Here is a 21,732-nt window from a genome sequence, read left to right on the forward strand (position 1 = left end):
CACCTGCATTTACTTGGCCAACAAAAAGGTGGACAGACGACCTTCTCCTTCCTTCCCACCCCACCACTATAGCAACGTGCACTTTCCCAGGACAGCCCACATCCCAAACATGGGTGGCAGAGCTGCTGAGCAGCTGTATCCACAGTCCGGGCACGTGGAACAGGAACGCAGCCACCAGGCTGCAGGTGTCCCCTGGTACGGTGGCCTGAGATGGTGGCCAGGGAACCTCAGGTCTAGCATTTACAGTGTCAGGGCAAAACATAGAAAAGTAAAATTAACTTTAGATAGACTTTTAAAGTTGAAATTATTTTAATTTTTGTAAGTCATTTAAATTGGCAAAAAAAGATTATTTTGTTAATTTATTTAATCTTGTGTTAATTTTTTTTGTTTTCTCCTGTAGCTAGGTTTGCTCTTCCCGAAATGACCACCTAAACACACTGATAGAACCATTACAGTTTTTCCTCTGAGCATACTGTATACCAAAATAAATTTATTTAGCTTAATACATATTCAGGTCTTGATTTCTTATTTCTAACAGAATTTTAAATACTATGTATCTTATTTACAAGGTGATAATTTTTAGTAATCTTCAATTCCCACCCTTTGAATCTATGCATAGTTGTTATTTGTAAGCAGTATTCGAAGACCTAATCAAGTTTCCATTTGCTTTGTAGTTACCTATCCAACGAAATTTCTCTTTTGCTGTAGACAGGCAACACAGTTTTCTTTGGTATATCCACAAGTATTCCTTCGCTTGCCATGTGAACAAAATGACCATACACAAGCCCATCCATGTTCTTATTCCCCTGACTCAGTTGTGGAGAGTGGGCTTTATGCTCTCCCATTACACGCCACCAGGCTGTCTCAGATGCCATTCCACTTGCCACCTCTCCAGTTACCACTCACTACACATTCAAATGCTGCTTCTCTTCTGTCTCAACGGGAGTCGGGTAGCCTGACCCGGAAAATCTGGAAGCAGCAAAACTTTTCCTTCTCTCTGCTCCAAGAAGAGTTCAGAAGTAGGGCTCCTGAGAGGAGGAAGGGACCATGTGAGATTTTACTGTACTGACATGCCCTCAGTAACACAGTCGCCAGCTGGTGAAGGAGTAGAAGAATACAAGACGCACAAGCGACAAAACAAGGTTATGAATGACACAGTTGCTACCGCTGGCCCCACACAGAGGGAGACCTGTCCAGACATGCTTGCTGGACCTACTGCACTACCTTGATAAAGGCAATTAGAGCACCAAACAAACAGCATCATCTCTACGGCAGGGATGTCAAACTTATTTTCACCGGGGGCCACATCAGCCTCATGATTGCCTTTGAAGGGCTGAATGTAATTTTAGAATTGTATAAATGTAGGAGTAGTTACGTTCACAGAGTCCTAAAATTACATTCAGCCCTTCAAAGGCAACCACAAGGCTGATGTGGCCCTGGTGCAAAGGAGTTTGATATCCTTGCTCTACAGCATCAAATCTAGATATCACTGCATGGAAAGTACTCTTTGCACGTTCTTCACACAACCAATTATAACAAAAGGAAATTGACTTAAAGAAATTTCTTTCTTTGTGGATATAAATAAAAGTACTAAAATGCCTCTTTCCTACTATTTGGGACAAATTAGGATTTCTGTTAAAAGACTCAATGGAAAAAAAACCTACTAGCTTGGTTTTTTTCAAGCAACAGTTTAAAAAAAACACCTTACTGAATCTGTATTTGACAAGATTTGATGCCCATGTGCAAACTGAGAGTGTATTTATACTCAAAAATCCCAGAAAGGTGTAAAGCCAGATTCTCCTTTTACTTCCTCCATTTAATTCACAGTAAAGAATACAATTTAATCCATACTCTAGCTGCAGAGAATACTACAGTCACATTGTTCTTGAACAGACTGAGTAGATATTCTCTGTAATGTGGGGGAAAAAATGAGAAATAATTAGAACTTCAGAGAAAAACCGTGGAAGATCTTAATAAAGAGATTAATAAGAAATGAGTCACTCACAATGATGGTTATGATACAAAAATCTCTATTTTTCTGGCATTTCCTTTCACATTTCAACATTGTAAGAGTAAACCCGTGGGCTGCTCTTGATGCATTGAGTACAAAGCATTGTGAAAAAACTGAAATACAAAATCCAAATAGCATTCCAATGTAGTAAATGGAACACTGGACTAAGGAAACCAATATAGATTCAACACTCTCATGAAGGCAAATCTCAACTGACCCAAACTGTACTCAAACCAATTGTACTACGAATGAGATTCAGAGTTTAGTAGAGTAAGCAGACCTCAAAAATCACTTACTTCTTTAAGATGCAAACCTCCTTTCATTACTCCTCCTTCACACCTACTGCACTTGCAACAAGATGCTGCATTACCCTGCAGAACCTGCCTTGCTCAGTAAGCCAGGGTCAGAGGCATCACAGGCTTTAGCTACCTCACTGGCATCTGGGTGTTCTTTGGGGCAGAAATGGTATTTTTCCAGACAATAACTGCCAGCATTATATACATAATGAGCTGTCTAAGTCACTGGTTTCTGGCCTGTGCATCCCAGACCAATGGACTGTGGTTAAGAGAGAGACAAGAAGTACCTAAGGAAAGCAAACCCCACCACGAGTATGCTGAAATGTGCTGTTTGACATTCAAGTTTTCGCTTAACTTTAAAACATTTTGAGGGATCTCAGCAGGCTGAACAAACTTCAAAACTGGAGGCTATACCAATAAATCAATGTTCTCCAGGGCTGGTTTGTCATTTTCCTGCCTCTACAAGGACAATCAGCTGAGGTGGGGAGATGAAGAGCACAGAGCAATGTCTGTACACCCACAAGAAAAAGCTTTTAGGGCAACTGCAGTTTTGGGTTTCTGATTTCACATAGGAGCTACAAAAATAATCCCCAATTTGAATCATTAAAGATTTTTCTTACAAGCAATAATACAAAGAACTATTTTTAAAAGCTTGAGATGCAAAGTAAGACATTTAATTACAGTGTAACTCAGCTAGAAAGGAGCTTAGCCTGCTAGAAATAAGCAAAAATCAAGTTGCATTTGATATAATGATCTTGATTCCAACAAGATGCTGGAAAAACAAGATGTTTTCAAAAAAGGTTAGAAATAGGAGAAATTACAAAGCAGGAACATGTTCACAGGAAATTGAGCTAATGAGTGTATTTCAGTGATTTATGGCAGGCTAATTCAGAGAATTAGGCACTTATTCAAACAGCCAAGCATCAGAAACTCATCCAAACATAAGGGTAAAATCAAACAGAGGATAAAAGTGCTTCACTGTGGCATAAAAAAAATCCTTCAAAGTAGCATTATGCAACTGTATCATACTGATGATAAATGTATAATAACGTTTACATTATGGAACTAAATGTAAATATAATTATTTCCCTAAGATAATTCTTACAGAAATTAAGTTATAGTCACTTAGGTGCCATAGCTGTATGGTCCTACACGTTAAACTTACAAAGGCTCCTTTTATGTCTTAGTACCTATAATGTATTTTACATTAAGCTACTGAAACAATGTAAAATGTGCTCATTTTCAATATACTCAAAGTATTGAATATGTTATTAAATACTAATACATACATAGAAATAATTCTCATGTTGTATGACATATTCATTATTGCAATACAATAACTGTTAAAATGGAGTACCTAATGGCAATGGTTTCATTAAGAAATCTTTTAGATGAGTGTAGTAAAATAAATACTACCCATTTTGAGCAAATTTGTAAGTGATTAAAGCCACAGGACTGTGTTATTCGTTACACTCCATCATACAAATGACCAAACACTACGCAAAAAAAGTTTAAAGCATTCCTAGTATTTCTAACAGCACTGATGTTAGAGACTGGCTTATAGCTGAAAATGGAAGATTACAGCTACTATCTCATTTCTGAACTGTTGCAATTGGTAGGATATGTGGATGGACATCACAACCAAGACACAAATGGGGTTGCACAGGCAAGCACTGCAGCAGCTCTTAAGGAACAGCAGGAGAGCCCCAGCTCTGCCAGGAGCTGCTGCCAGGGAAGGGGAATCCCTGTCAGGGAGACAGGATTGGGAGAGGGGCTGGTACTTGACTACGTGTCAGCACACCAACTTTCTACACGGCTGACAATCATAGAATCATTTTGGTTGGAAGAGAACCTCAAGATCATCGAATCCAAAGACAACCTAACTCTAGCACTAAACCATGTCCCTAAGAACCTCATCTCTACATGTCCTTTAAACACCTCCAGGGATGGTGACTCCACCACTTCCTTGGGCAGCCTGTTGCAGTGCTTCACAACCCTTTCCATGAAGAAATTTTTCCTAATATCCAATCTAAACCTCTCCTGGTGCAACTTGAGGCCATTTCCTCTTGTCCTATCACTTGTTACTTGGGAGAAGAGACCAACACCCTCCATGCTACAACCTCCTTTCAGGTAGCTGTAGACAGCGATCAGGTCTCCCCTCAGCCTCCTTTTCTCCAGGCTAAACAGCCCCAGTTCCCTCAGCCGCCCCTCATCAGACCTGTGCTCCAGGCCCCTCACCAGCCTTGTTGCAATGGAAATACCCTGTCTGCTAAAATGTGTCACCAGAGTCATGTTATCCAGAAATATCTAAAACAGATGAACATATTTACAACATTTCTAGTTTGGAAACAAATTTTAGCAATATTTTACTGGGTTAGAACACTCGTATAATTGTGTCCAGAGACAGATCAGATATATTACTCTAAATACATGGAAGCACATGAATGTTACTCTACAAAGAAAACTGCTCTTATCGAGGGGCTATGTAAAGATAGGGGAATAATATACAAAACAGGATCAAAATGATCCTACTAAAAGCTGTGAGAAATCTACAAAGCACCTTGGATCCTAATCCTCAGACTAGAGCAGACAGTTTTAAGTAAATGCTCTTTACCCTGTTGTTTCCAGTGACATACTTATCTCCTTCCAGACATTCTATATTACACCGTTTAAAAAAAAAAAAAAAAAGAATAGAAAGTACTCAACATAATAACACTTACTAAAAAGAAGTTAAAAGAGCACTTCTACATGTGAAAAAATATTCTAAAGTTAATGAAAAGCACATTCCCTCATCTACATTTCTGAATGCAGCTCTCCTGACCATGTTTCTCTGATGAATAACATAAAAAGCATTTCAAGATCAAGCAGAGCAGAAGCACTCTGACAAGAGGAACCCAGGTCTTGTAAAAGGAGGCAAACTTTTAGAAGCTTTCCAAGTCCTGGAGCTATTTTGTATTGGGCTGTATAAGACAGGACCTGGGAGTCAGCAGGGAACACCAGCAGGTGGGAGTGGGGCGGGAGGGCGGCTGCCATCAGCAGAGCCTCTGCACTAGAGCAGCTTAGTGTCAGCAGTGTCAAAAAAGCAGAGAAATATCCAACCATCCGTTTTCACAGACCTTTCTTATAAGGTATCACAGTGATAAAGAACCAAGATTCATCAACATTTTTTAAAGTAAGCTTTGAGATGTGAAAATGATAACTGTGTAATCCCTGATAATCACACCAGGGGTTTAAGGCCACGTCTGCAGGAACTTGCGCATTACCCTGAGCCTGGCAGACAACAGAGGGGAAAAATTCCCCCCGTTCGCAGGCACACGCACAAACTGGATGGAAATCAGCGCACTGAAGCACGACAGGGAATTATTTTGAGAATCATATTCAAGTCATATGGTAGCTCACCTGAATAGGGCTTAAGACGGCAGCTATCGGGTGTTCACAGATCAACACCACAGTGGACTGTGAAGACACAGCCACGACTAAGTATGCTCTGTGCCCCCTCTGCTGGTTTCACAGCAGCAAGCAACCACCTCTGCAAATAAAGCTAATATAGAAGTAAAATCCAGGGAAGAAAAGCCATCTTAACTGCAAGCAAGAGTAAAAAGAGATACTAAAATTACTTTCAAATATTAAAAGAACTAAATATTTGCAAAAACTTTTTATTTTGCAATTACAAAAAGAAAAACTATTGGGTAGCACCCCTTGCTCAAAGATGCATGTTGCAAATCGCTGTCCCTTTGTTTCTACTGTAGCTTCTTAATAGTTGAAGTCTACTTGCACTTTTCAAAGACTTTAAAATAAGCATTTTGTTAGATTCAAGTGTTCTGTTCTTTTTGAAGAAAAAAGTCAGACTAATCTTAAAGATCTTAGCAAAGAAACTGAAGTCAGTGACTACATTTCTTTTTAAAAAAAAGAAATCACATATTTTCCTACCAGCTATTTCAGCTGTTTTTCATTATGGTTTCCATCAAACTAAGAAAAACACCCTACTCTCATAAACATAGGATTCAGCATTTCTTGTTTTCAGAATCAGTTTTTCCCTGTTTAACATAGTTTTTTTCAAACAGCACGGCTTGCAATGATCATTTCTCCTCAGTTTACATGACTCCTGTTGACTGTTCTCAGACTTACACACGAACCTCTGTGGTCTGTAGAAATGACATAACCCAAATTCTTGCACATTTGAAATTACCGAAACCTAAAGCAAAACAAAATGCCAAATAGTGTTAAACCTCAACAACAACCAGCTAGTTGGGCACCAATTCTACTTTGTAATCAAGTGCAAACACACACAAACCCTGGAAACTTCACTTAATATCCCTCATAAATCCTTTAATTTCACAGGTCTTCAAAATCATGGTAATCTCCCTTTGGTCACTGCTGACACTTCTAAAACCATATTTAATCAGTACTAAAACACCAAAGAAAGGAACATCAAATCTCAAGTTCATTGCATCACTAAAAAAAGATAAAATAAAAAAACAAATCAGCGAATGCTTAGAAAATGTTTTAGAATATACAACACTTTGCATCTCTGTGAAAGGAGCTTCTATACTGTTTTATTTTAATTACTAGAAAACCAGGATCTCTGGAAAGAAAAATCTCGTGATACTGTCACATGACAGCTTGCTACTGCCCAGGGATTTGTTTTCCTAGTTTTTGACTGCAGAATAAAATGCTACATCCCTAACCACAAATAAGGCGACTGAACTTTAAAGATCTCTCCTGTTCCTGCACAAAACTCACTCTTCAGTCCTGCTAGAACAGATTTCCCAGTTACCGTGGGGAAACCCAGTACCAGTCTGCTGCTGCTCGGCAGTTTTGCATCCTCCTGGTACTCCATCGTGTTGTGATACACTCGGAGGGAAATAGATGTAGAAAAAGTCATTTTTGAGAGAAGAAAGCTAATAGACTACTAAAAAATATTTTCAAGGAGCACACTGTACATAGAACCAATGTACAGGGATACAGGATACAAATAATACAGTATAAAAGGTAAAAGAAAGAAACTAATTCAAACTTCTTGTACTGCAGTCTGCACAGTCAGAACACATGCACTTTCTTATAGAAATACTGTCATACAGGCAAGATTTAACCACCACCTGAAGACAACAAACTTAATTGCACTGGTGTAGAGTATAGGAACTTCACCATATCGATTACTTCTGTGAGCAGGGGATATGCAACTCCTCTCACCACTATTTTATTAAACCAGCTCTATTTTAGGCAAGAAAGAATAATTAGTCAAGGAGTGTTTTGGTTTTGAAAAGACAAAAAAGGTGCACATGGAATGGAGTGTTTGCCTTATGTCACAGACAAGAGCCAGCAATATCCAGTATCTGTGTACTTCCTGGGTAAGAGCAGGGATTAGAGCTTTGCTTGGTATTCCAAGTGTCCAGAACAAATACATCCGAACTGGTCACACTTCACAAAAGTGATAGCCAGCTGCTGGCCTTGTTATTCATATCAGGTCCCTGAGCTCCAGTACAGATGATAGTTAATTCGGGGAGTAACACATCCAGCTGCCATTCTCATCTTTCTATAACCAGGGGCTTGCTGCAAAGAGGGGTTCAAAAACTGAATAAAGTGTCCTGGCAAGGCAGGCTCATTCTTCTCACATGCTCCTCTTGCTGTACATGCCCTGAAAAGCTGTTCTTCACACAAGGTGCAAATATCTTTTGGGGACACACTGGACCTTCCCTCTTAAGAAGAACAACTAGGCTACAGTGGCTGGCTGGACACCACTGCTTTATGTAGATGGGGAAAGCATAAAGGAATAGCAAGAGTACATGGAAACTGTTCCTTCAAAACCCATTAAAACTTTACTTTCTGACTGAAGACACTGGAAACCATGCTATAATAATCAGCTTTGAAATGCTCATTCCAAAGGGCTTTTGCCAAAAAAATGAAAGTACAAATCGGGGAAGCATTTTGTCACTGCAGTAGAGGTTTTGTGTCAGAAGAAAACACAACGCATTTCCTATTTCAAACTCTAAAGAACAGTGGCATCAGAAGGATTCAAAAGGCCACTGGAAGAGACCTAAGAACATCTTGGTTAGGAGAAGGGATGACAATGAGATGTAGCACTTCTGTGTCAGCTGTAACCAATCATGGTCAAGACCACATGAGGTGTAGGAAAGCAAATGCAAGTGACTGGTATGTTTGAGGTATCCACCTACTGCTAGTATTTTAGAAGGTCACTACCATGAAAAGTTTCATAATTTAACTCTTGGCCTTTTCACAGATAAGGTGACCAAGAAGTAGGAATACCACATCTGTAATATTTTCAGATATGATTCTGCTTCAGAACAATCCAAACAAGCACCTACAGTGATTTAATAATCTCTCCTCTTGCTTGCTTGTATCAGGGTTCAAGTAGAGCACCTGGTTCACAAATTTGACTCACCAGCAATGATTAACTCAAAAAAACATATTAACTAACTTTAAATACTTCTCCTATTTATAAATATTAACTATGTGACAAAGTTCACTATAAAAAGACTATCCTGCTGCCTGTAGTAATGCTGTGGCTTGGGCAGAAAAGAGAACCCTGATCCCTGGCTGAGTAGGAGCCTTATATGTATATGGCTCCGGCCCAGCCCACCCTCCAGGTGTCAGAGTAATTATGGTTTTCTCTGTCACAGTCCACCAGAGCACCATTTTCTACAGTATAAAGCCGGGAGCTTTATACTCTCACATACAAAATTGGTCACCAACAAGACTGAGCCTTTCCTATGTATATAGCAACTTTGCTTTATTTTACTTTAAAAAAAAAAAAAAAAAAATCAGATCCTGACCACCATATAGTTACAACAATAAAAATGTGGTTTAACCCACCAAATGTTTCATAGGAAGCTAAATTTAGAACCCTAACTTAATGTTTAAATTTTTAAATATTCACCTGATTTTCAGAGATGATGAGCAGTTAAATCTCGTCGTGAGCACATGCATGTCTAACTCTGACTCTTTTGACACAGCAAGAGTGGAACACAAAACATGTCTGTTCCAGGAACACCAGGAGTGTAACAGGTACAGCAAGAGCTCATACTGTACTTTGTGTTTCCTTTCCTATGGTGTAGACTGTAAATACTGGGGCTAAGCTTTCCAGAAGATTCTATAACATTGATATATATACATACAGCAATAGCTCAACAATAATAAATTCTAATGTATTGTGTATTGTGCTGTATGTAACTCAAGTCAACACTAGACAGTTACTGTAAGATAAGATGTATAATTTCAAAGCTCTACAAAAATAGTTTTCAAATAGATGGTTTTCAAAAAATGCCAATCAAACAGTAAAACAAACCACAAATTAAGACTTTTCCAGTTCTCTAGCAGACTTTCCTTGGGTGTTACTTTTTTACCAATTAAATGCTAGAAATGTTTAGAAAATTTCTTTCACATATTTGTTCCTTTTGGATTTATGTTTGCTTGCTTTTCTGTAGCAAGATGAGAGCCATTTAGAACAAATGTATTCTCAAAGTTGCGAAAAGTGAAATTCATCATTTTCAGACAATCTGGTGGTCAAATTTCTTCACTGTGATTATAAGAAAGACTAACATATCTGATGACAAGGTAAGGAATAGAGAAGGGAAATGCAAGACCTGGGCATTCACCACAGTGTGCAAGTGTTGCATGGGACAGATCCTGAGGTTGTTCTTACTTCTGCGTAACTTTTCAGGGTGCATCTCAGAGCCAGCAGAAACTGCTAGGTGGTGTGAAAAATGCCGTTTTAGTTCTGTTCTTGAACATGCTGGAACCAGACTATCATGACAAAAATACATCATTTTGGATAAAAATTTTATTTCCTTTTTTACATGTCATCCATTCTTATTTCTATTCTAGTTAATACAGAAATGTAAGAATTTTTAATCGGAGAAAATTTATTGAAGAGAGCTAGGTATCACATTCTAAAATGAAATAAGAAAACTTCATTAACCTAGTGCATTAATTTTTCTTTAAATCATTTGAGGAAAAAATGCTCTTTAAATAAGAGACAGCCTGTCTAAAAAACAGTAAGCAGATTAGGAGAAGAAAGCTAGAGGACCTAATGGATTCTAAAAGAACAGTGACCATGTACTACAGGGCTGCTGTACGTGCTGCATTGAAAAGATTACTTAGTACCATCATTTTGAGAGAGCTAGCTTTAATTTGCTTGCTTTCTTTCACTCCATGAATTTCCTAGCACAGGACTAGACAACACCACAGTTCTTTTCAGACGTTTTGTACAATCTCTTCCACCATACTCTCAGAATCTCAAAACAATCTTTATTAGGGCTGACTGCTCATCAATACTTACACAGGGGAACGGGATGTGAAAGAAAAAAGAAAAACTAAAATTATCCCCCACAAGGCTTTGGGCTTAAAAGCAGTAGAAAAATCAATGAAACTAGAACCAGATAATCTTCTACCACCTGCCTTTCTAAAGGCTGCTGAAGAAGAAACTGAACCACACAAGACAAAGCATTTGAAGTTCTGAATCCCATGAAGTCAACAGCAATATGCCGTTGGTAAACAAGTGAAGCCATATATCACACACTGGTTTAATACTATATTTAGTCTCGTTTAGTACTAAGACATTACTTTAAAGTCTCTGGAAATAGCATGAAAGGTAAAGTAAAAATCACCATCAAGAAAACTGTATTTTCTACAGAGAGCAGAAAGCAAATTATTCTGTAGCTGGGACTTTCCAAACTGGGATACTTTTGTGAAACGCACCTTTTTAACTACTGAGGTACTCAATCAGTAATTATCTCTGTACTGAGTAGACATTCCTCAACAGCAATGTTTCGTATTGGTGGTTCACCCAATTCTGTAATCTCCTCTTTTGATTTCTCTGATGGTTTTGCCCCACAGAGCACCACTCCCAACTTCTCACTAGCTGTTTGTGTCTGTATTATAGTGATGTAATACTTATGACGTATTATATATTAGAAAAAAATACATAGACATTAATTAGAATATTCTCTAATCAGTGTTCAGATTGGAACCCTGAACGAGGTCAGTATTTGGACTGGGAGATAACACAAATAAGGAACAAACAAAAAAACTGGCTTTTATAATACAGTGACACCTCAGTTCAGTACATTTCTTGCAAGTGAGACAGGTGTTTTTATCATGCTCTGCAGTATCTACTACCTAAAACCACCCAAATAGGTATATTAACATCTGTATTAAGTTATTTCTCCAAGAACCTTGTCATCTTACAAATATTTACACCATCCTGTTTGCTAATTACCTCAGAACAGCATAAATCTGAAGTAATTTTTTCCCTTGATCAACTAAAGCGATGATGATGGAGCTTCCTTCGACTAGTCAAAGGCAGATGTATTTTTAGAAAAGACTTTGAACACAAAGATTTTTTTCTACTTAATTCCTGCTATATTCGAGAAAAAGCTACATTTCTTATTTTCCCAGATGTAATTATGATACGATCTCTTCTTTAGCATGGAAGTGACATTCATATCCAAAGTCCCTGCATCTATGGCCTGCATGAAGCCTACCAATCTACCTCTGATTTAACAGTTTAATATCCATTTAATACTCTGGCCCTATTAAGGATTTTTTTGCACTGGCTTACACACAATTATAATGCTCAATACAATTATAGTATTCTAATGCTTCAGTACACCAATCCATATGGCTGTGAAGTTTACCCTAGTTTTAAACCACACAAATTCATTACCTTAAGACAGATTTTTTCTGAACAGAAAACTTGGTACATGCTATGTGTGAACACATATCGCTTTATAGCAGAGATATGTATACAGAAAATAATTCAAGAGGAAAACTGCAGCATTTAAGCATTAAATCAGGAAGGAAAAAAATCCTCAACTAACCTACCTATAGGTTAAAATACTGACTAGATTTTTTTTGTAGAGGACAAAATAGTCACTTGTCTGAGAGCATTAGTCTGATTTCAGCTGATAGGAAGCAGAGAGACTTAAAAATTAGCATTAGTGAGCTAACTTTAAGAGAAAAATGACAAAATACAGAATCAGATTAGTAAACCACTGACACCACTAATATCAGTTAACATGCAACTGCTGAAATGTGCATTCTAAACTTCTTAAAAAGAGAAAGAACCTTCATCTTCAACTGTACAATAGACCTTAACAACCTCTTGATTTTAAGGAGTGCTCAGATCGCTACTCCTTCCCCTCCTCCATCTTTGGTAGAGGAGCAGATCTAAAAGATCCTAAGAATAGTATATTCAATGAGACCACCCTTCTTCATCAAGTTTGTGAAACACAGAAAGGAAAATAAGAATTACACCAAATACAATTTTACAGCTTACCATCTTTGACAAAACCCTTATTAAGATACTTTCATACTATCTGATCACTGACAAGAATAACTTTTCATATTCTATATGCCTTTGCTGAAATTTATTAAATAGATGTCAGGAATTTTCTTTTTTGTAGCTCTAGCAGACGTTTCTTGACTATGAAGTATCATGTACATATGTTAATGAAATTCAAAATGTTTATTGAGTACCCAAAGAACTTGTACAGACTAAGTGGAGTGAACAACATCACTAAGACAACTCTTCAAGAAGAAATATAAGACTAGTTACAATTAAGAACGTCTTGCAATATGATATTCTCTTTGCCATTGCAAAGTTTCTGCTGACGTGAATTAATATAGTAAAGTAACATGGTGGAAAGATGCTCTTGCCATTCTTGTTCAAATAAACAACTTCAAATTAAAAAATTATATTCTACCTTCATGTCTTTTACATCAATCTCTCAACTACACAACTAGATAGCTTCACATGCTTTCACATGCTTACTTGTGAAAGTTCAGCTCTTAACGGAAAATGTGACTAAAGTAAAATCTGAAGAATCAGAAGTAGATGTCAACAGGTAAAGATCCTTTCATTACCTGAATTAACAGTAACAAAAAATCGTCCTAGTTACTCTTGATGACTCCTGATACTCTAAATAGGTTTTAAAATGATATCTGTTCAGCTCCCATCATCAAAAGATAAAAAAAGTCCCTCTCGATGTTATGCTATTTTTAAATAGATTACTGAAAATACAAAGAATGACATTTGGGATCCCTTTTTATCAGCGTCAAATCGATGACCCAAAGTTTTGAGTTAGGGGAACATGTATCAAGAAAACGTGTACTTTAAAGTGCTGGCTGGCATAAGGTATCCTTGCATGTGTTCAGAACTGCTGACATTGTATTTTGACATAATTCTGCAAGTACTTGGCTTATTTTATAAATAATTTCTATAGACAATTTGTTCTATCATTTTCCAACTGTGCTTAAGTATCACCTGTGCATGCCATATTACAAGCTTCACTATAGTATTCCTTTCTTGCCTTATTCAGAGTAAGAGTACCTTAACTTCATAAATAAAGCAATTTAAATCACTGAAATGACTTGAAGAATGGTATAGCACTCCACTGAAGCAAAGGAATCTAACAGAATCTATTCCCTTGACTTTGTAATAACAATGGGAAGCACTATATATAAAAATGAAAGTGTACCAATATTTCACAGAAAAAGACTTCAGCAAAGAAATCACGTCCTTATTGCAAATGAAGGCTAAGTTTCATCTTTGTAATCTTTATGGACGTAGCTTTCTGCTCAAATACAGTACTGTGAAAGATGAGAATCACAGTCTGCTTAGAAAGGTAACAGATACATCAAACAACTTACTAATGCATAAAGTTTTCAAGTAAATTTGCGAACCTAATATATTGTGTTGCCTGCGAAGCTACCTGAAATACTTTTCAATATGTATGTTACTTATGCAAATAGTAAATCAGCTTCTTCAGGTGCCATAATCAACACCTTTCATCCCTAGAGCAAGCTTTAAACAGGCATAAGCCAGAACTGCTGCCCAAATGCATGGCCCCTGTCATCCTTCTGTCCCATTTTCACTCTTTGCATCAGCGGAAGTCACTACTATGAGCTGCATCAGAGAACTGGTCTGGACCCCAGGACTGCTCCTTTCAGTGCACACATTAGTTTACAATGGCTTAATCTACAGTGAGAAAGCCTTTACTCTAACTCTGAAACATTAAAAAATTCCTACTGGCAAGATAAAGCATACTGTTCTGGTAATATTAAATCCCTTCTGAGTTTCTGAATACAATTATTTTGGTAATATTTGTCTGCATGCTACATTAATAAAATAAGAAATAGAACAGTTCTAACTGTAAACATGATGCAACTGAAGACTGTACAACAAACTTTTATTATTAAAAAAATTGTTAGAAATTGATGGTGTAACACATATGTACAGTAGCCAATTTATTAATGCTTGAAAGGTATTAACAAAGATGAAAAATCATTAAATAATACATTGTTTTATACCACTACTATTGTTTAACATTCTCTCACCTGGCAAATTACCATCATACTAATGAGCAATTTGGCATACTGCCAGTCCCAGTTTAGAAAAACAGATTAACTTTTGGTTTTAAAGAGGCATTTATCAAAATGTAAAGCTACTGCCAATATGTGTTTGAGTATTTATGTGGTCTATGACTGAAGCCTTTTCAAACTGCACATATCAAAAATAAAAAAAATCCCTTAAGTTCACAAAGTATCCTTATAGTTATTTTGTGCGTTTGGACTTCCATGGTCATATCCACCTGACCAGAATACTACTATTAGGTGGTGCAGCAGCATCAGTCAAATTCTTTGAGCGAGAGTCTGCCCATAAAGGTAATTTTACCTTAAACATTGCTCATCTCAACTCCTGAGACATGTTCTAGTAATAAACACATCAGCAAGGCCTATAACAAAGAAACAGTTATTTAATGCATACCTCACTATATCCTAATGTCTACTACTTGCACAGTAAAGAATCAGTCACTCAAGTCCACTCTTTGAAAGGGCTACCTTCATTAAGCTCACAGGTTGGTAACCATCCAGAATACAAGTTACGGTAACTGAAAAACTGAATCATGACGCAGCATGAAAAAATATCCCACCTCCCAGAGGGAGAGGGCAACACGTGTGACCTGCTTCTACATTCAAAGGCATGCTGATGCTTTACACTCATGGGTCATACTCATACTTTCATCCCTTTGGCAGAAGCAAAAGGCGCATTGAAACTTGCATGTTAATGATTTAATGTTAAAGACCAAAATTCTAATCGGAGCTCAAAATGTTTCTCCTACCAAAGGGGCATTCTTTTAACAGAATCTACCCTTGGATCCTATTATGCAAGAGAAAAACAACTTTCTCGAAACAGAGTTAAAGGATGCGTTCAGACACAGAATTTTAATGAATGTTATGTTGAAAGCAGTTGGTGAAATGCACTGGAGTGGAACAAATTGAAAATCTGACATTACCCTATAGCCAAATCTTTCACCACCGATTTAAAAGATACACGAGCAGCAAAGTAGGTGAAATGGGAGAGAAGAGCATTACTAATTTACCTAAGCAGCCAATTCATCTCAATTTAAAAAGAGGTTCTACTTCAATGTAAGCCATCAAGACACAAAGTCCCCCTCATTTCTGTTAAAAACATATAGGATTTTTTTAGAACAACAGCTTTTTACTTTTCGTGCAACACTTCTGGACTTTGAGTCACTAAAAACAAATAACCACAAAATACTTAAACACTACCACTACCTATTTAGAGTACCAAATATATTACAAAATAAGACAATGCAAATATTGGCTTAAGTTTTGGCTTCATGCATATCTGCATTTTAAAAAGCTAAAATCCTACTGTATATTCTTACAGTATATCATGTTCCACCTTCTAGAAGTAGTAAGAACATCATAATAATGATCATGAGAAGGTACATATAAGCTTGATGATACTGCAGTGAAATAATTGTTATCTTACTACCTAAAGAAGGTGAAAGGCAATTTTTTACAACCTAGTTTCATTTCAATTTTATTGAACTGTCTACAATATTCTGTGAGTGTGTGCACATATACAGGCACGCACAGAAAAAGTGATATCTACAAACAGTTTACACAAATACTTACATACAAATGTTATTTACATAAACTAACATGACTGCATGATTTTTGACGTAAAAACCATATGCTTCTTGCACATTAACTGTTGCATCTGTCTTACAAAAGTAATATAAACCTTTTGCAACAACTAGCTAAGCACATATCGCTGATTCCAAGTTTTTAGAGCTTGCATGTTTTAAAAAAAATACAATACCTAGAACACTGTTATCAAACAAATATGCTTTATTGGCATCTAAAAACAAAATGCACCCAACATTAAAATGTACTTTTTCATTTTTTTAAACCCACTGCAGTACGAGGAACAAATCACAAACACTTACTTTAGAGAAAACAGAGACTATAGTGTAGATTTTACAAAATCACTTTTAATCTCTGTATTATGCTCCTTAAATAACATGGGTCATTTCTCTTTCTGCCGAATTGAAGGAACATAAAATATCACAGCTTTGTCTATACTTTAAAATTCTGCAGCAGCCTAAAAACACGGACAACATACACCAGCACCTGTTTCAAGTATAACAATTTCGATAGCCAACCTAAGGGTATTATCTAAAAAATCCATTTTCTTCCATAGGAAGTCTTTGTTTGACAAGCTGTTATTTTATCTTTGTGAAATTAAAAGCAAGTGGGGGCAAGTTTACGCTTTACCAGAGAAATTAAAAAAAATGTTTACCTACCATGTTCAAATTAAGAACAGTGTTCTATACAAGTCAGTTGTACAGTTATTTAAGTGAAAGATGAACATGAACATCAGATTAACTTAATTCTGGCAGACAAAAGTGAACTGCTACCGTCCAGTCAGCCATTTATCTATTACAGAGAGATGACAACTTTACAAAAGGTATCTTTTACCTACTGAGTGATGATTATGTCCCCTCAGTTTCTGTGCTTTCTACCACTGGTGCACTTTCTATATCAGCTTCTGTGTCACTCTTCTCTTTGTTTATCTCGACGGAAGATGTCAGTTTTTCATACAGTTCTGGATCATTCTGCACCTGTGCAGTTGGTGGCTGACTTTCTGTCTCTGTATTTTCACCGTTTACCTGGGGCATGTTATCAGCTTTGCGTTGGGAAGTAGCCCCATCAAAATATTCAAAAACCCGTGGATGTGGAGGGGGGATCCAGTTGTTTGACATTCTGTCTCTTCCAAACCTGTTCCCATTAATTTCTCTGCAAAAATTAAAATCTCTGTCATCCCTATCCCTCTGTCTTTCCCAGGGTCTTCTGCGGTCATCAAAATCTCTGTGAGCATCTTGTTCAAATCCTCTGTTCCAATTGGGACCACTTCTACTATCAAACCTATAGTTTACATGCCGAAACCTCTCCCTGTCTTCATGGAAGCCTTTAGGTCCACCATAAATAGGGAAAGCATGGTGCTCTCTTTCATCATAATCTCCTCTCTGTCCCCAGTGCTTGTCTGAATTGAAACCAAAATGGTCTCTTCGACCAAGGTTATCTATACCTGGTCTTCCAAAATTTTCTCTTATGTCTACATGTGGTCTTGCAAAGTGGTCTCTTCCGTCTACTGGAGGCCTTCCTATACCCTCTCTTGGATCAACTGGTGGTCGTCCAACAGAATCTCTGACATCCACTGGAGATGGTCTGCCAAGATTATCTCGGTTTTCCACTGGAGGAAAGCGATAATCTCTGTCTCCATCCTGCTGAATGTTATCGCCTCCAAGTGGCAGTCTTTTCTCTGGATTAGAAATGCCATCAATATTTTGTCTTCCTGGTGTTCCAAAAGGTCTTTCTGGTTGATTAAAAATATCTGCTGAAGGAAAAGGACCTCGAGGTGGTGGGTGAAGAGATGGATCAAGGATTGCTGGAGGAGGAATACTACGCTGCGGTGGCATTCCTGGCTGCATTAATGGAAACCTTGGTCCAGGCGAATGGGGCATTAGGCCTGGACGGATGTCTATGAGAGGCATTCCAGGCATTCTTGGACTATTAATATTTAGATGAGGCATGTTTTGAACCCCAGCAGGATGCTGCATTGCCAGGAGTCCAGAACTACTTGAAATATTTGGTGGTGGCACTCCCATAAGTCCAGAACTACTTGAAACATTGGGTGGCGGCATTATGAGAAGCCCAGAGTTGCTTGAGACACTCGGTGGCTGCAGTCCTGCCAGAACTCCTGAGCTGCTTGAGACACTGGGTGGCTGCATTCCTGTCAGAAGGCCAGGACTGCTTGAGACACTGGGAGGATGCACTCCAGCTAGAAGCCCTGAGCCACTTGAGACATTTGGTGGTGGTTGCACTCCAGCCATAAGTCCAGAGCTACTTGAGACATTAGTTGGCTGAACTCCACCAGCAAGAGAAGAGCTACTGGAGACAGTGGGTAGCTGCACTCCTCCTGCAAGACCAGAACTGCTTGAAACTGTTGGTGGTTGCACTCCTCCTACAAGTCCGGAGCTGCTTGAAACACTGGGTGGCTGTACTCCCCCTGCAAGTCCAGAGCTACTTGAGACACTGGGTGGTTGCCCTTCTCCAGTAAGCACAGAACTGCTTGAGACGCTGGGTGGTGGCACTCCTCCAACAGGTCCAGAGCTACTCGAGACGTCACTCTGCACTAAAATGCAGCAACAAGAATAATAGTTAACCTAAAATGTCAGTGTAATACATAGCATTCAAAACAAAAGGCAGCTGAACCCACGTTCAGTTAATGCGTTCAGTGATGATACTGCTGACAAGGTCTGTCTCAGTTTCCATAATGAACATACGTAATTTTGGAGATAAACATTGGAGATAAACAGACATTATGTCACAGAAATGAAGGTCTCTACATAGTAAAGAATGTACTGCATCTTAAAACTGACAAATCCTACAGCCAATTTATGCAACAGAAGTACTAAAATCTTCAATGTAATTCTATAAACATTGTACTACCCTACCCTCTTCTGCTTCTTTCAACTGCCACTGGGTGCAGTAAGAACGCACTTTAAACAAGTTTTCTAAAGGGCTCCCAGTCTCAGCTTTACTTCAAGTCTACAACAAAAACATCCCTGAGCATAAACTGCTAGACATCAATGACCAAATGATGAGGAAGATGGTTCCCACCACTCCTCCAACTTAAAGTGATACCCAGTCTAAAACTTCCTACTCTGTAGTTATTAGTGCAATGGACTATGATCTGCAAAAAACCCTCACAAGTATGATGTTTCCTCTGTGCAACTGTATCAGACAATAAAGGCGTTTCTTACCAGATCTATTGTTCTCACTGGAAGAAATCTGAAGGTCTGTAAGATGTGATCCCTTTTCATCTGATTCTGGTTTGCTGATGGGTAGAGGATTAAAAACACTTCCAGCAGATAACGTTGGAGTAGCCAGACTGCTAGCAACTGTGCCAACTGGTAGAACAAGGCTACTAAAAGGAACATCCTTCATTGTTTCCTGTGCAATTGGTAGTGGAGGCTGTACTAAAGCTGTGGAGAAATAACAGAAGTGTATCACAGTAATCATATATTCAAGCCTTCAAGATTAGTCTGGTAGATAAATCAAAATAATTACCTTAAGTGTTACATTTTTTTAATAACATTTTCTTATCCTCAATCAGCACTGTAATATTTACTTTTTTTGTAGAGAACATGAACTGCAGGCAACCTAAGCAATCAGTACTCTTTAACAGATATTTTAAAATGTTAAATGAATATAGTTAAAAGGCTAAGCAAAAATAAATTACTATAAATTATTCAGCAACTAACACCAACAGATACACCTGTTACAGACAGGCTCAGATATTGAACTATGCATACAAATAAGAGACTGCCGGGAGACCTCATCACCGTCTAGAGATCCTCACAAAGCGGGGAAGAAGGACGCAGGCACTTATCTTGTCTCTGGTGACCAATGATAGGACCCAAGGGAATGGCAGTAAGATGTGCCATGGGAGGTTTAGGTTGGACATTAGGAAAAGGTTCATCACCCAGAGGGTGCTGGAGCACTGGAACAGGCTCCCCAGGGAGGTGTCACGGCCCCAAGCCTGACAGTGTTCAAGAAGAGACTGGACAATGCCCTCAGACACATGGTGTGAACTGTGGGGCTGTCATATGCAGGGACAGGAGCTGGACTCGATGATCCTTGTGGGTCCCTTCCAACTCAGGACATGCTGTGATTCCATGTTTCTCAATACCTGTTTAAACCAGTTAAACAATAGCTTCTGTGTTGCCAGTTTCCATTATACAGGATTAATTTGCTTTTGATTAAGTAACAAGTAGTATATCAAACAATTAAGCTTTTCATAACAAACTACTATTAGAAGAAACAAACTTACGTGTTGGAACAACTGGTGGGACAACAGGAGGGGGGACAACAGGTGGGGGGACCACAGGTGGAACTGGGGGAGGCATAAAACCTATGTGGAAAAAAAAAAAAAAAATTATTGTAAGGGAAAAAAAAAAAGTTTTGCAGTAAAAGCTTGCCTGCATTATTCATCCTGAAAAACTGCATCACTGAAGACTAGCAAACAACAAATGCATGGGAAGAAGCAATGGTGGTTATTGCTTTCAAAGACAACCCCATCTTTGTATTATCTACATGTACATCTTAAAGTGATATCTGTCAACAATAGCTGATGAAGAAGGGGATTTCAAAATTTTCCAAAGAAAGGAGATTCATCTTAAGGATTTTTAAAATCTTCATTTTTATCAAAGTCTTAAAGAAATTCTGCTGTAATTCCTACTCTTGACAACACACACCAGTGAAATAATGTTGTTAGATAACAAAATTTCAGATCAAAATTCATGATTCAAAGGTCAACTGACTCAAACAGTAACCAGTATCTGATGGAAAACTATTCAAAACATGATGTACACAGAAGCATACAAACTGAGCATACTCATTACATACTCAACTTCATTTTTACTAACTCACCTGGAGGTGGCTGTGAAGGGTTGAAACTTGCTCGCAAGAAGGGTGGAGGAGGAATTGCGCTATAACCAGGAGGAGGGACAGACATTGTGACAGGAAATGCAGGTGGAACCAAGCTAACAGCAGGCACAACTGGAGCTACTGGAATCTTTTTTCATGGAAAGGAAAAACAAGCATCTTTAATACTTAACCATATTCAATGACATTAAAAGAGGGATAAAATGATTCGACTGCATATAATGTAAACACTAAACGTACTAAAGGTTTTGTACACATTCTGGACACCCTGAAGAATTAGATTGCATTCTGAAATGGTACCTACACTACAGATAAACAAGGAAACTGGAATAACCCTATGCTATCTTTATTCTAAAAAGAACAGAAAGTACACTGTTAAACACTACTTACTCAAGAATAAAAATGCACCTATGGGAGAGAGGTCAATGTAGAAAGGAAGAGAGAGAAAAGGAAGGAAAATGTAGATGGAGTGGCAATTTGAGAGCACTTAAAAACAGTGATTCTCTTCTCATTAGAAAAAAATACATATTTTAGAACAGTACTGAAAAGTTTTGTTTAGTGTATGTAACTATAAGGCTAACA

The 21,732-nt window shown here is 38.0% G+C and overlaps 1 protein-coding gene across 5 annotated transcripts in view; it reads right to left on the bottom strand.

Annotated features, from left to right (window-relative positions):
* SCAF8 (SR-related CTD associated factor 8) overlaps positions 1-21,732 on the bottom strand; it is a 92,169-nt gene that overhangs the window by 23,370 nt on the left and 47,067 nt on the right. For 4 of the 5 annotated variants that reach the window (XM_080342383.1, XM_080342385.1, XM_080342387.1 and 1 more), the window contains 4 exons: positions 21,136-21,280; positions 20,537-20,617; positions 19,467-19,688; positions 15,378-18,835 (listed from right to left, as the gene is read on the bottom strand). In XM_080342383.1, the coding sequence (XP_080198509.1) occupies positions 17,133-18,835; positions 19,467-19,688; positions 20,537-20,617; positions 21,136-21,280 (2,151 nt within the window). In that variant the 3' untranslated portion in view covers positions 15,378-17,132. Of the gene's footprint in view, positions 1-15,377; positions 18,836-19,466; positions 19,689-20,536; positions 20,618-21,135; positions 21,281-21,732 lie in introns of those variants that run through there. The other variant, XM_080342384.1, reaches the window with a different exon arrangement.

The sequence above is a fragment of the Nesoenas mayeri genome (assembly GCF_963082525.1).
Source record: "Nesoenas mayeri genome assembly, chromosome: 3".
Classification (NCBI taxonomy): domain Eukaryota; kingdom Metazoa; phylum Chordata; class Aves; order Columbiformes; family Columbidae; genus Nesoenas; species Nesoenas mayeri.